General features: G+C 40.6%; 1 protein-coding gene across 1 annotated transcript in view; it reads right to left on the bottom strand.

Moving 5' to 3' along the window:
* The window catches only part of LOC124116403, a 91,944-nt gene that overhangs the window by 49,799 nt on the left and 29,224 nt on the right, over positions 1-12,921 (bottom strand). Inside the window, exons 16-24 of the mRNA XM_048385193.1 lie at positions 11,000-11,192; positions 9,746-9,885; positions 9,278-9,308; positions 7,920-8,035; positions 7,056-7,255; positions 5,349-5,625; positions 4,019-4,103; positions 1,495-1,659; positions 231-310 (exon numbers count right to left, since the gene is read on the bottom strand). Of these exons, the coding sequence (XP_048241150.1) occupies positions 231-310; positions 1,495-1,659; positions 4,019-4,103; positions 5,349-5,625; positions 7,056-7,255; positions 7,920-8,035; positions 9,278-9,308; positions 9,746-9,885; positions 11,000-11,192 (1,287 nt within the window). The remainder of the gene's footprint in view (positions 1-230; positions 311-1,494; positions 1,660-4,018; positions 4,104-5,348; positions 5,626-7,055; positions 7,256-7,919; positions 8,036-9,277; positions 9,309-9,745; positions 9,886-10,999; positions 11,193-12,921) is intronic.

Genomic DNA, 12,921 nt, shown 5'->3' with positions numbered 1-12,921 from the left:
GTTATGACTTGTTATGGATTTACAATAGCTGCTCAATAAACTGTGTTTCTGATTATATTCAAGTTTGTATTCCACTATCCAAAGTGTGCAGTGAGGTCGTCTTGCTGTTAATAGTCATTTTGGAAACATAAATGCGAAGTTTCATAAATGCAAACAAAGACCACTCGCATTTAATCGCATTGAATTCACACTCACATTAATTTCAAGATTTACAGTATTTTACAACTTACATCAGAGAAGAAATCCCAGGGAACAGGATCTGTGTCCTCTTCCTGTAGGTACTGTGCCCAGTCGAACTGGCGGCCATAGTCTGCAATATACACACATGACGTAACACTGGTACATGAAGTTACGCCAAGTCCGTGCAGCATTGGGACGTATCACGTGAGTTTAACAGTGAGTGAATGTGTGACTTGTGTTTAACACAACTTTGAAAAGGATTTCAGTTATATCATAATAAGTCAGCCCAATGTGGGAGGAAAGCCAGAAGTGATGCATGTTTTAGACGTTTAATACTTCAGTGAAACCAATGAGCACAGGTATGGTGCTGACAAACCTCGAAACATAAGGTAACAAATGTTATATTTGGGAAACAGTAAGTTGTAGCAAGATCATGAGGGGAAGATTGGCTGAAACGCATCCCACATTAGGTTTTATACCACGAGCTGACATATTTTAAAATGACACTGTAAAATAATTCAACCAAAATCAAAATTGATAGAAAACAGCTGTTAGATTGAGCTGTTAGATTTAACTTGTGCTATGCCATCTACTCGGAAAAAGCGTTCAGCTCTTTGCTTGCAAGCAGGGTATAAGAGAATTATTCTGTCTTTCAGAAATCCTCGTGGAGCCTGAATTGCTCACGGGGGGGTATAAGGGATTTATTCCCTGAGAAATTTATTCCCATCCAAGGTGGGATACATCATATTTTATCAAGATCACGTGAACCAATCAGATCTTGTCATTCTGACTTGGACGTTTGATGAAAGAATTGGTAAATGTACACGAAAATATTAACTTTCAAGTTGCAGATGTACATGATTCAGAAACTGACAATACCATAGTACACAGGTTGTACACAAATCTGAATGCCGACATTGATCTTAGACGTATTTTGACCAATATTTGCTGATATATTGGCTAGTGAACAATCCCAATTGTGTTATATGCACCCTTAATTATTGGGAATTAAATTCTGGAAACTTATATCTGTCGTTTATAAACATTTCAGGCTGTCAGCAACGAAATTTATCTTTCAACTCTGTTTTTTTTTACGAAAATAATATTCAGAAAATTATAAATGTCTGAAGATTTTAAGAAAGTGCAATCAAATATGATGGTGAGATTTTTCTATTTCGTGACCTTGACCTTTGACATTGTCATGCCAAGTGCCAAAAGAATCCCTTCGTCATTTGGAAGAAATACTCTAATGTGTTCCCTAATATATTACTTACAGACAGTCGTGATGAAGCTGTGACATTGTGAATGACCTACTTTTAGGAGCCTGCAGTTTCGGGGAGTACTGCTTGTTGCTGCGTCCGACGGCCGCCATGTACCCAAGTGGGTGAAGATTCTTCACATCTGGTTGTGTCCAATAATCGTACTTGGATGTCCAGCCATCAAAATGGATTAGCAATTGACCATCTTCTGCAATTTCCGCTGTACAGGAACATAGAAATATGTAAAAGCACATCACAGAGACAATAAACGCGAGAAATAAACACTAGGAAGGAAACACTGAGAAAGGGCATAAGAAATAAACATAAAGAAGTAAAACCAAAAATTGAATACCAGGAATGAACACAAGAAATGAATACAAACTAGAATGTGTTTTTACTCATACAAACATATCTCTACCCCCTCCTTCTGTTTTAGCTTAGTTCAAGATGTATCTATTGAATGTGTTTGCGATTCTGAAAAACAGTAATAGTAAACCATAGTCTGCAAAGATAACGTTTCATGCAATTGTCATTGCAATAAACACAAAAAATAAACACTAGGAATTAACACTGAGAATGAACACTAGGGATGAACACAAAGGATGAACACAAGGAATGAACACAAGGGATGAACACTAGGAATGAACACAAGGGATGAACACTAGGGATGAACACAAGGGATGAACACAAGGGATGAACACAAGGGATGAACACAAGGAATGAACACAAGGGATGAACCCAAGGAATGAACACAAGGAATGAACACAAGGAATGAACACAAGGAATGAACTCAAGGGATGAACACAAGGAATGAACACAAGGGATGAACACAAGGGATGAACACAAGGAATGAGCACAAGGAATGAACACAGGGATGAACACAAGGAATGAACACAAGGATTGAACACAAGGGATGGACACAAGGAATGAACACAAGGGATGAACACAAGGAATGAACACAAGGAATGAATGCCAGGAATGAACACAAGGGATGAACACAAGGAATGAACACAAGGGATGAGAACAAGTTTGAACACAAGGAATGAACACAAGGGATGAACACAAGGAATGAACACAAGGGATGAACACAAGGAATGAACACAAGGGATTAACACAAGGAATGAACACAAGGGATGAACACAAGGAATGAACACAAGGGATGAACACAAGGAATGAACACAAGGAATGAATGCCAGGAATGAACACAAGGGATGAACACAAGGAATGAACACAAGGGATGAGAACAAGTTTGAACACAAGGAATGAACACAAGGGATGAACACAAGGAATGAACACAAGGGATGAACACAAGGAATGAACACAAGGGATTAACACAAGGAATGAACACAAGGAATGAACACAAGGGATGAACACAAGGAATAAACACAAGGGATGAACACAAGGGATGAACACAAGGAATGAACACAAGGGATGAACACAAGGAATGAACACGAGGGATGAACACAAGGGATGAACACAAGGGATGAACACAAGGGATGAACACGAGGGATGAACACAAGGGATGAACACAAGGGATGAACACAAGGGATGAACACAAGGGATGGACACAAGGAATGAACACAAGGCATGAACACAAGGGATGAACACAAGGGATGAACACGAGAAATGAACACAAGGGATGAACACAAGGAATGAACACAAGGGATGAACACAAGGGATGAACACGAGAAATGAACACAAGGGATGAACACAAGGAATGAACACAAGGGATGAACACAAGGGATGAACACAAGGGATGAACACGAGAAATGAACACAAGGGATGAACACAAGGGATGAACACAAGGGATGAACACAAGGAATGAACACAAGGGATGAACACAAGGGATGAACACAAGGGATGAACACAAGGTCAGTCTGTTAAAGAGGGTTGAATGGAGGGAGGTCAGTCTGTTAGTGAGGGTTGAATGGAGGGAGGTCAGTCTGTGAGGGTTGAATGGAGGGAGGTCAGTCTGTGAGGGTTGAATGGAGGTCAGTCTGTTAGGGTTGAATGGAGGGAGGTCAGTCTGTTAGTGAGGGTTGAATGGAGGAAGGTCAGTCTGTTAGTGAGCATTGAATGGAGGGAGGTCAGTCTGTTAGTGAGGGTTGAATGGAGGGAGGTCAGTCTGTTAGTGAGGGTTGAATGAAGGGAGGTCAGTCTGTGAGGGTTGAATGGAGGGAGGTCAGTCTGTTAGTGAGTGTTGCATGGAGGGAGGTCAGTCTGTGAGGGTTGAATGGAGGGATGTCAGTCTGTGAGGGTTGAATGGAGGGAGGTCAGTCTGTGAGGGTTGAATGGAGGGAGGTCAGTCTGTTAGTGAGGGTGGAATGGAGGGAGGTCTGTCTGTGAGAGTTAAATGGAGGAGAGGTCAGTCTGTTAGTGAGGTTGAATGGAGGAGGTCAGTCTGTTTGTGCGGGTTGAATGGAGGAGGTCAGTCTGTTAGTGAGGGTTGAATGGAGGGAGGTGTGTTTTTAACACTTGCTACAAAAAGGAACAAGAATTTCTACTGAAACATGGCATTGAACGAATAAAAAAGAAATTGAAACCAATAGTCTTCTACATCTTTGACAAAGAGAACGCACCAACAGTTGCCACACATACAAGTGAAGGGTTCAGCAAGTCCAGGGCTTCTAGCCTCATGCCTGTCTTCACCTCCAGGTTAGCTTGCTGGAAAGTCAAAACAATAACTAAAGGGTGTTGCGTTGTGATGCGAAATACGTTTGTACTGAATTTAACTATAGTGACGTCATCTTATTATTCTAAGGTTTCTTTAAAGAGTGGAAAATCCTCAGTTTGCTAGCATCCTTGTTCACTGGAAATTCTGGATGTGGTGAAATACATGTCGTAAATATGTGATCCACAGAAACAAGCAAGGACCGAAAACATATCCTATCTTGTTATAAAAAATCCCCTTATACCCCCCACACCCCCAGGATATTATTTGGTCAGTTCCATAATAAGTTTCAATATACCCATGAAGATCCAAGCTACAATATCTCTTTAGCAACCCAGGCTTGCCGTAAAAGGCGACAATGCTTGTTGTAAGAGGCAACTAACGGGATTGGGTGGTCAGGCTCGCTGACTTGGTGGATGCATGTCATCGTATTTCAATTGCGTGGATCGATGTTCATGATGTCAATCACTCTATTGTCTAGTCAAGACTTGATAGCTGGAATATTGCCAAGTGCAGCGTGAAACAACAAACAAACAACAATCAAGTTACAATAGAAATAAACATTCAGCAACCTACAAGCCATACCATGGCTGCCAATAACCATCGATTAATAATATTATGACATGCATTCAAGACTGACCACCTGATGCCAAGTTACATGAAGAAATATGGTTTGGTTTTCAAGACTTGCTCCGGAAATGAGGACTACCCCCATTTCAAGCCTAAGTCAGAGTCATTGCCATGGAATTTCAAAAATATTTTTGCTGAAATCCCCAAACTATCAAAGGCACCAGTTCACCAATAAACCTATCTATGTGCAAGTTACGTGAAGAAATATGGTATGGTTTTAAAGATCTGCTCCGGAAATGAGAACTACCGCCATTTCCAGCCAAAATCAAAGTTGTTGCCAAGGAAACTCAAAAAGTATTTTTGTTGAAAACCACAAATTATCGAAAGGCACCAGTTCACCATCAGACCTATGTATGTACCAAGTTTGGTGAAGAAATATTGTACGTTTCTTAAGATCTGGTCCAGATACGACATCTTGCACAGGCAGACAGACGGACACATGAAAGGACGGACTGATAGCGTCCAGTTTAATACCACAGCCCGCAAAACGCGTTGTGGGGATAATTGTAAGGAGAAAATGAAATCATAGGGAAATATAGGGGAAGTCTCAAAATATAGGTATTTATTGTGGAAAGGGATGCCTGTGACAACGATATTAAACAGCTTACCATGAAACTGTATCCATTCAAGGTAAAAGAACACATGCCATCAACCCACAGTCTCAGTGGCATGATTGGTACTGCTATTCGCTCTACATTTCCATGGCCAACTTTGAACTTGACCATCATTTTGTCTTCTGTATCTGCAGCAAGAGTGAAGGTCACCGGAACTCCTGTTGTTTTAACAGCGCTCTTCAACTTGAAGTTATTTCTCTTGCCATTATCCATTGCAAAACCCTCACCATTAGCAAGGTCAAAGATCGCAGCTTCTTCATCCTTTGGAGAGCTAAGTTGAGAACAAAGTTTCATATTCTTTGAATAAAGTTAAAATGAGTTGAATTTTGTGTCATGATACCATTAGAAACACCCTTATGCATTTGCAAAACAAAAAATATGAGTTTTGAGCAAAGGAAAATATTCTCACCCATGAGCGAAATATTTTAATATCGCCCCAAATGAGTTGGATTAGGTTAAAATGAGTTGAAATATGTTTCATGATACTTTTAGAAACACCTTTATATATTTCCAAAACAAAAACATGAGTTTTGAGCCAGAGAAAATATTCTCGCCCATGGGCCACTTTTTCCCATATGGGCAACATAGTTCCAATTTTGAGTTTTCGAAAAAAAAATTCTCCATTTTTTCTTCCTTTATATGAACCCATGAAAACAGCATGTTTAATTTCGGTCAAATACCTTTGACCGAGACTGGCCACAGCATGGAGAGTTTCTGGACAAATGGGTTTCCAGAATTCAAATGGGACGTGTTATTTTAAGTTTAAGAGACAACAGAAAGCTTGGAATTTGGCGCTTCTCTATATATAAGGCTGTGACGTCATATTTTTTTAGCAATATGTCATAACAGTGACGTGCGGTGTAGAACTAAATTCAATTTAGCGTGGTCAAATATACAGGTAACCTACACTAAAAACACTGTAGATTTATCTCCTAATAATACTTCTAAGAATTCAAGCACATGTACACCAGCAAGAGACATGTCACTTCTATTTCCTCAGGTTCATGGAAAGTGTGTTAGAAACATCAAATTGTTTATATATGTTGTTTTAAATTGTTATTTCTGTTTAAAAATTGGTCAAAGCCTGCTCATCTTTGGCCCTCCCCTATTCCCTGCTTTCCCATTTCTCAAGACTTAGGAATTGGTTTTTATGCTTTACATATACCGTATTTAACGTAATAAGCGCCCGTCTCTAACAAGCGCCCATTGGATATTTGCTAATATATTGGCTAGTGAACAATCCCAATTAGCAGCCCTTCCAGTCAATGTACACAAGACGTATTTATTCGTGTATTATACACACTCGTGTGTTATATATATATGCACCCTTAGTTAGGGCAATTCAATTCTGGAAAATATATCTGTCGTGTATAATACGCACAGACTTTTCTTTTGTATCATTTCGGGCTGTCAGCATGAACCACGAAACTTTCAATCTTTCAACTGTTTTTTTTTTCACCAAAATTATATTATAATAAGAGGCCCCTATTTCTAATTTTGAGAGCACCCTGGGCGCTTATTACGTCGAAATACGGTAGTGCCCTCTGTGAAACTGACACAATGTCCCTGTGTGTTTGGAGTTATCTTTAACTGATATAGTTATATACATAAAGGATAAGTTTACAAACAATGAAAGAACGACTGAATCAAACTTGCTTGGACTGACAATTCACCCACTCTAATGCTTCAGGTTGAACTTACACAAACTTCAGTTTGACGTTGCTGTTGTCAGAGGACAAGAAGGTGAAGGTCAGGCTGGAGTTTTCACTCAGCGTCAGAGGTGATCTCATTTGAGCCACTCCCCCTTGTTCAAGGACAACAACTGATCCTTCCATTTTACCCTTGACAAGCTTCAAATTATTTTCTGTGAGGAAACTTGGCTGAAGGCTATCTTGTGCTGTCTGAAAGTGTAGAAAGAAAAAAATCCATAAATGTGCTGAAGTACTGGTGTGGTACCAGTTGAGCTCCTATCCAATGGTATTTACAACAGTTGAGCTATTTCATTTAACTCTAAAACACAAAACATGCCACAAACAAGGATATACTCATGGAAACAAATAAGGGAACAGCTTAACTTTTGAGGCATGACTTTCACTCCTTCACTCAATCCTACAGACACACTGACCCAATCAATCAGTGACTCAAGAACAACTCAGGCTACTCACTAACTCTCTCACACAAAGGCACTCACTCACATAAACGCAATTACCCACCCTCTGTCCCTCCCTCACTCACTCACCCACCCCTACACCCCAAAACAACCACTCACTCACGTAAGTGCAATCACCCACTCAATCACCCACGCAAACACACACACACACACACACACACACACCCAAACATCCACTCACTCACTTGCTCACTCACTTACTCAAACCCCACCCACCATCCCACCCAAACACACAAAACACTCACTCACTCACTCACTCAAACCCCACCCACCATCCCACCCAAACACCCAAACACCCAAACACCCATCCACTCATGCACTCACTCACTCACTCAAAGCCCACCCACCATCCCACCAAAACACCCAGCCACCCACCCACTCACTCACTCACTCACCTTGGACAGTTGTGCTGCGGTACTGGTCAGTCCACAGTGCTCACACAGCGTCTTGCCTCCCAAAGTCTTCTCCATGGAGGGGAACTTATGGCCATACAGCACTGTGCTGGACTTGCCTGAAACAAAGTCCCACGATATCATTACCACACAACTGTTGATAAAGATACATATTTCACACTGCCTCAGTACATTATCAGGTTGCATATGCGTGCACGTGCGTGCGGCTGCTTGTACTTATTAAGTATGGACTAATGCCGATGATAAATCGGGAAAGAACAATGAAGAATGAAGCGTGGTTTATTTCACGATAAAAAATTTCTACTTTGATAAACGCGATGGCCGAATGATCGCATCCAAAAGCGGGAGAGATATGACAATCGGTACAGGTAATCAAGGATTGTGAGAATACTCGGGAAATACCCACATGTGCATAAAATGGAATTGCCCGACATTGCCGAGGTCGGATTCTATTGAGAGCGTCACCATTAATTTAAATACGGGTAAAATATATTTAAAGCTTGTACATTTTATCATCATCCTTAAAAAGGATCAACATAATGTTGATATCTCATATAAGAAATAAACAACTTGTGGTTGTTGTTTATTATACAGTAGAACAACTCCCACTCATCGTTAATATCATTAAAATATCTCGCTTCCGTTAAACTTAAGATCTGAAGACATCCCATTATGGGTCACATCACAACAACCTTCCATCCGACCGTTTTCTAATCATACCACCCCGGTAAGGTTAATATGGGGTATTCCGAACAACTGTTACGGGCTGTTTGACTGATTCCCAACGACAGTTACGGGCTGTTTGATTCCGAACGACAGTTACGGACTCTTTGACTGATTCCGAACGACAGTTACAGGCTGTTTGACTGATTCAGAATGATACACATCATCTATCGTTTGCTTCAATGGGATAAACAACTGAAACGAAATACTTTCCATAGTCCAGGGGAAGTACTGTCATACAATTTCCGCCATAATTATAGTAGACATTCCAGAATTTTCATTGGTTCAGTTATCAAATTTTGAATCAAGAACTTTGTCAAAATGTTTTTGAAGCGTAGTCTGGAAAGGAAGTTACCATTTTGAAACTAGTGCCATCAACTGTTTTAAAGCTGCTCTCTGATTGGTTAATGTTGAGCTTTATGTTAGTCACTTCACTGGTTGGTCAAAATTCGCAAAAGGTCCTTCTGCGTAATGCGATGTCCTCACATCTATTTTTAGCTGAAGTGAGAACTAAGATCTGGTTTTAATGAGATTAACTCATCGTTTATTTCTAAAATAACAAATGTTTCAGTGTTCCTCAAAAGGAATCATGGCAAAACCTGTCCAAGAATACTTACTTGGGCTTTCTTTATCTGCAGTAACAGCAGCCTACAAAAAGAGAGATATAGGGAGGGATTAAATGAAATTCTGGATCAGGTTTCAGAAAACAAAATCTTGCATCTGACACAGTAAATCTGGAAAGTGTTCTGTAAAGGAAAGTATTGCGGAAACTGTGAGTGACACACACAAGACTTAGTTTCATTATGCTATAATTTTCCTGCCCAACAATGAAAGGAGACATATTTCTTTTAGTCACTTCAACACACAGTGCATGGTTTGGCGAGATCGTTCTGGGACAGGATGTAGGTGGTCACCAGGTGATGCTGTAGAGATGGACACTCACAAGGTAGGACAGATCATTCTGGGACAGGATGTAGGTGGTCACCAGGTTATACTGTAGAGATAAACACTCACAAGGTAGGAGAGATTGTTCTGGGACAGGATGTAGTTGGTCACCAGGTGATACCCTGGAGATGGACACTCACCTGGTAGGAGAGATTGTTCTTGGCCAAGATGTAGGTGGTCACCAGGTGATACTGTTGGAAGGTAAACCAGAGGACCTGTAGCGATGCAGATTCGTTGTGCCCCTTCACGCAGTCCACACGTAGCAAGATAGAGTTCCCATCTGACACACACAAACATCACAGTTAACCCACATCTTGATTTGTTGAAAAAAATTCCTAAATATTTCAAAGGGTAGACAAATTAATTACAAATATTTTTTTGCATCTTTTTTTAAAAAATAATAAAATTAATCTGATCAACTATAAAAGCATATCATATTTTGTTTATATTTGCCCAGTGTCTATACACATATTAACCAAGACTGTAACTCTCATTAAAATAACATCAAGCTACCCCTAAACAAAGACCTGAGGACATACCATTACGGGTGACGTCAGAACAACCTCTCATTCAGCAAATCAGAGTGTTGCTTACCAGACCAGGAAAAGGACAGTCAGAATGTGTTTCCTTATTATGCAACCTTGCAAAGGTTTACACAGGTGTTCTGAACAACAGTTACGGGCATTACGACCAAATCCATCAAAATCATCGTCTATCTCTCACTTCAGTGGGATAAACTCTTGAACAGAAGAGACTTTCCTTTGCTGTGGAAAGTACTACCATCCAATCTCGGCCATCTTTAAGACATTCTAGAATGTTCTTCTGTTCAGTTTTCAAATTTGGAATTGATATTTTTCAAAGTGTAGCCACCAGTTTGAAATTAGTGCTGTAAAGCTTGAGAAAGTGTCTTTCTGATTGGCTTATGACTAAAGTTTGCGAGAGGTCGTTCTGACATGACCCGAAATAGGATGTCCTCGGATCTTTATTAAGGGCAGTGAGCGCAAACATCTGATGTTAATGAGTGAGTGAGTGAGTTGGGTTTAAGGCCACTTTTAACAGTATTCCAGTTATATCGCGGCGTGTCAGCTTAATGTGGGAGGAAAGACCGAAGTGATGCAGGTCTCCGACGTTTACCACTTCGGTGAAACCCACGAGCACGGGTATGGTGCTGACAAACCTAGAAACATAATCGGTGCGAACCGGGATTCAAACCCACAATCATAGGTTTCTGGCGTGCCCAAGGGACGCAACTCTGCACAGCGAATCAAGGTGCTTACACGACTGGGCCACCCTTGCCCCCCTGATGTTAATGAGATTGCCCAGGCTGTAAAACAAGGAGTAACACTGTATTATTACTCCCAATACCGTACTCCAGGACATATTTCAATACTGACCTTTCTTGACTGTCACTTCTGCCACGCCATCGTGAAGAACTACTCCATGACTCCACAGCATCACCGGTGTGTGGAGCTTGAGCACTGCCGCCAGCACCAAGTGAAACAAAGCTGTGGAGAGCTGATGGGGGAACGAGTACAGACATGACACCATCAAGCTGTGGGCTTCATGGCTCTTCTGATGAAAGTGAGTCTAGGCAAAAAAAATAACAGTTTCAGAAAAACTCTACACACCTATGGAGCTTTGATGTTACTTGTGAGTAAGAAGCTAAGTAACTTTGGTTTAAAGCTGCTTTTTACAGCATTTCTTTTACATCAGGGCGCTCCAGCTTGATGCAGGAGAAAGCTGAAGAGTAAGTGAGTGAGTTGGGTTTAACGCCGCTTTGTATTCCAGTTACATCACAGCATGTCAGCTTAATGTCGGAGGAAAGCCTGAAGTGAAGCAGGTCTCAGACGTTTACCACTTTGGTGAAACCCACGAGCACTGGTATGGTTCTGACAAACCTAGAAACATAATTGGGTTGAATTGGGGTGATCATAGGTTTCTGGCGCCCAAGGAACACAAATGTGAAAAGCAAATTGCAGCTCCCTACACGACTGGGCCACCAGGGCCCCACAAAAGCTAAAGAGTGACTACCTTTTTTCAGTTGTCACCTACTGAGAATTGGAGATAGATCTATATACCCACATGAGGCATTCGTGGAATATAAATGTAACATAAATGGAAGGTACAGGGTGCATGTCGGCGATAGACTGACTTAATATAAAATATGTCATTAAAGTACTTCCAAAACACAATGCCATACTTACCGACAATCTTAATCTACACCTATTATATTGTCAAGATTTCCATTTTGTTTCCAGAACGTGCTTATTGCTTATTGCCTTTATAAAAATCGGATTAATAACCATTCTATCATGAATTTGGAAACTACTTGATTTTGATTGGTCTATCAGAGGTTGTTAAATCACAATAAACCCCCTCTGATTGAAACAGACGATTTGAAGGCTGCATCACCGCGGAAGCTTATATTCATAGAATAGTACTTTTTTTAGTCATTGCTGGTAGGCAAATTTGAATAATTATATAAAAACTATAGGTTTCAAACTGCAAAGTTGCGGTTACTGCAATATTCAAATAATGTGTGGCAATACATTTTGTGCAGAAAGCACAACAGAAATCTACAAAGAGAATGTATTTTAAGTTTGGGGGACAACAAAGAGCTGGGAATTTGGCGCCCTTTCTATTTACAACTGTGATGTTATATCTTTTGCGCCACAATCAGCGATAGGACGTCATAGGGGTGCCCGCCTCATGTTAGCTTAACAAGTTGCCGTGCTTACCTGGTTTATGCTTTCACTGCCTGTCATAGATTCGAATGAAGTATTAAAGTGTAAATAAACTGCTTGAGCACATACTGTGTTTTCCATGTAGAGGAAGGTAAGCTGTCGAACTAACCGCGCTAAATTTTACATTTGAAACCTCACGCTGCAAATTCAATTTAGCATGGTTAAATTTACAGGTAAACTAGCTCTACATTGAAAACACAGTGTGTTTATCTCTTAAATATTTGAAGCCTCTTTGATGTTGCCTGTTGTGTGCCGACCTGCTAAACAAACATCGTCATGCATTGATGCTGTCCAGTAAGTGGAGCAGAATTGTGTGAAGTTGCATTGTCAGTGAAACCAGAAACCTGATTTTCAGATAAATGGAGTGAGTGAGTGAGTTTGGTTTTATGCGGCTTTTAACAGTATTCCAGTTATATCGCAGCGTGTCAGCTTAATGTGGGAGGAAAGCCTGAAGTGATGCAGGTCTCAGACGTTTACCACTTTGGTGAAACCCACGAGCACGGGTATGGTGCTGACAAACCTAGAAATATAATCAGAGCGAACCAGGATTCGAACACACAATCATAGGTTTC

This window comes from Haliotis rufescens, unplaced genomic scaffold, assembly GCF_023055435.1.
Source record: "Haliotis rufescens isolate VD_foot unplaced genomic scaffold, xgHalRufe1.0.p SCAF_55, whole genome shotgun sequence".
Taxonomy (NCBI): domain Eukaryota; kingdom Metazoa; phylum Mollusca; class Gastropoda; order Lepetellida; family Haliotidae; genus Haliotis; species Haliotis rufescens.
The sequence above is the reverse complement of the archived record's forward strand: the minus strand, read 5'-3'. Positions and strand labels throughout refer to the sequence as shown.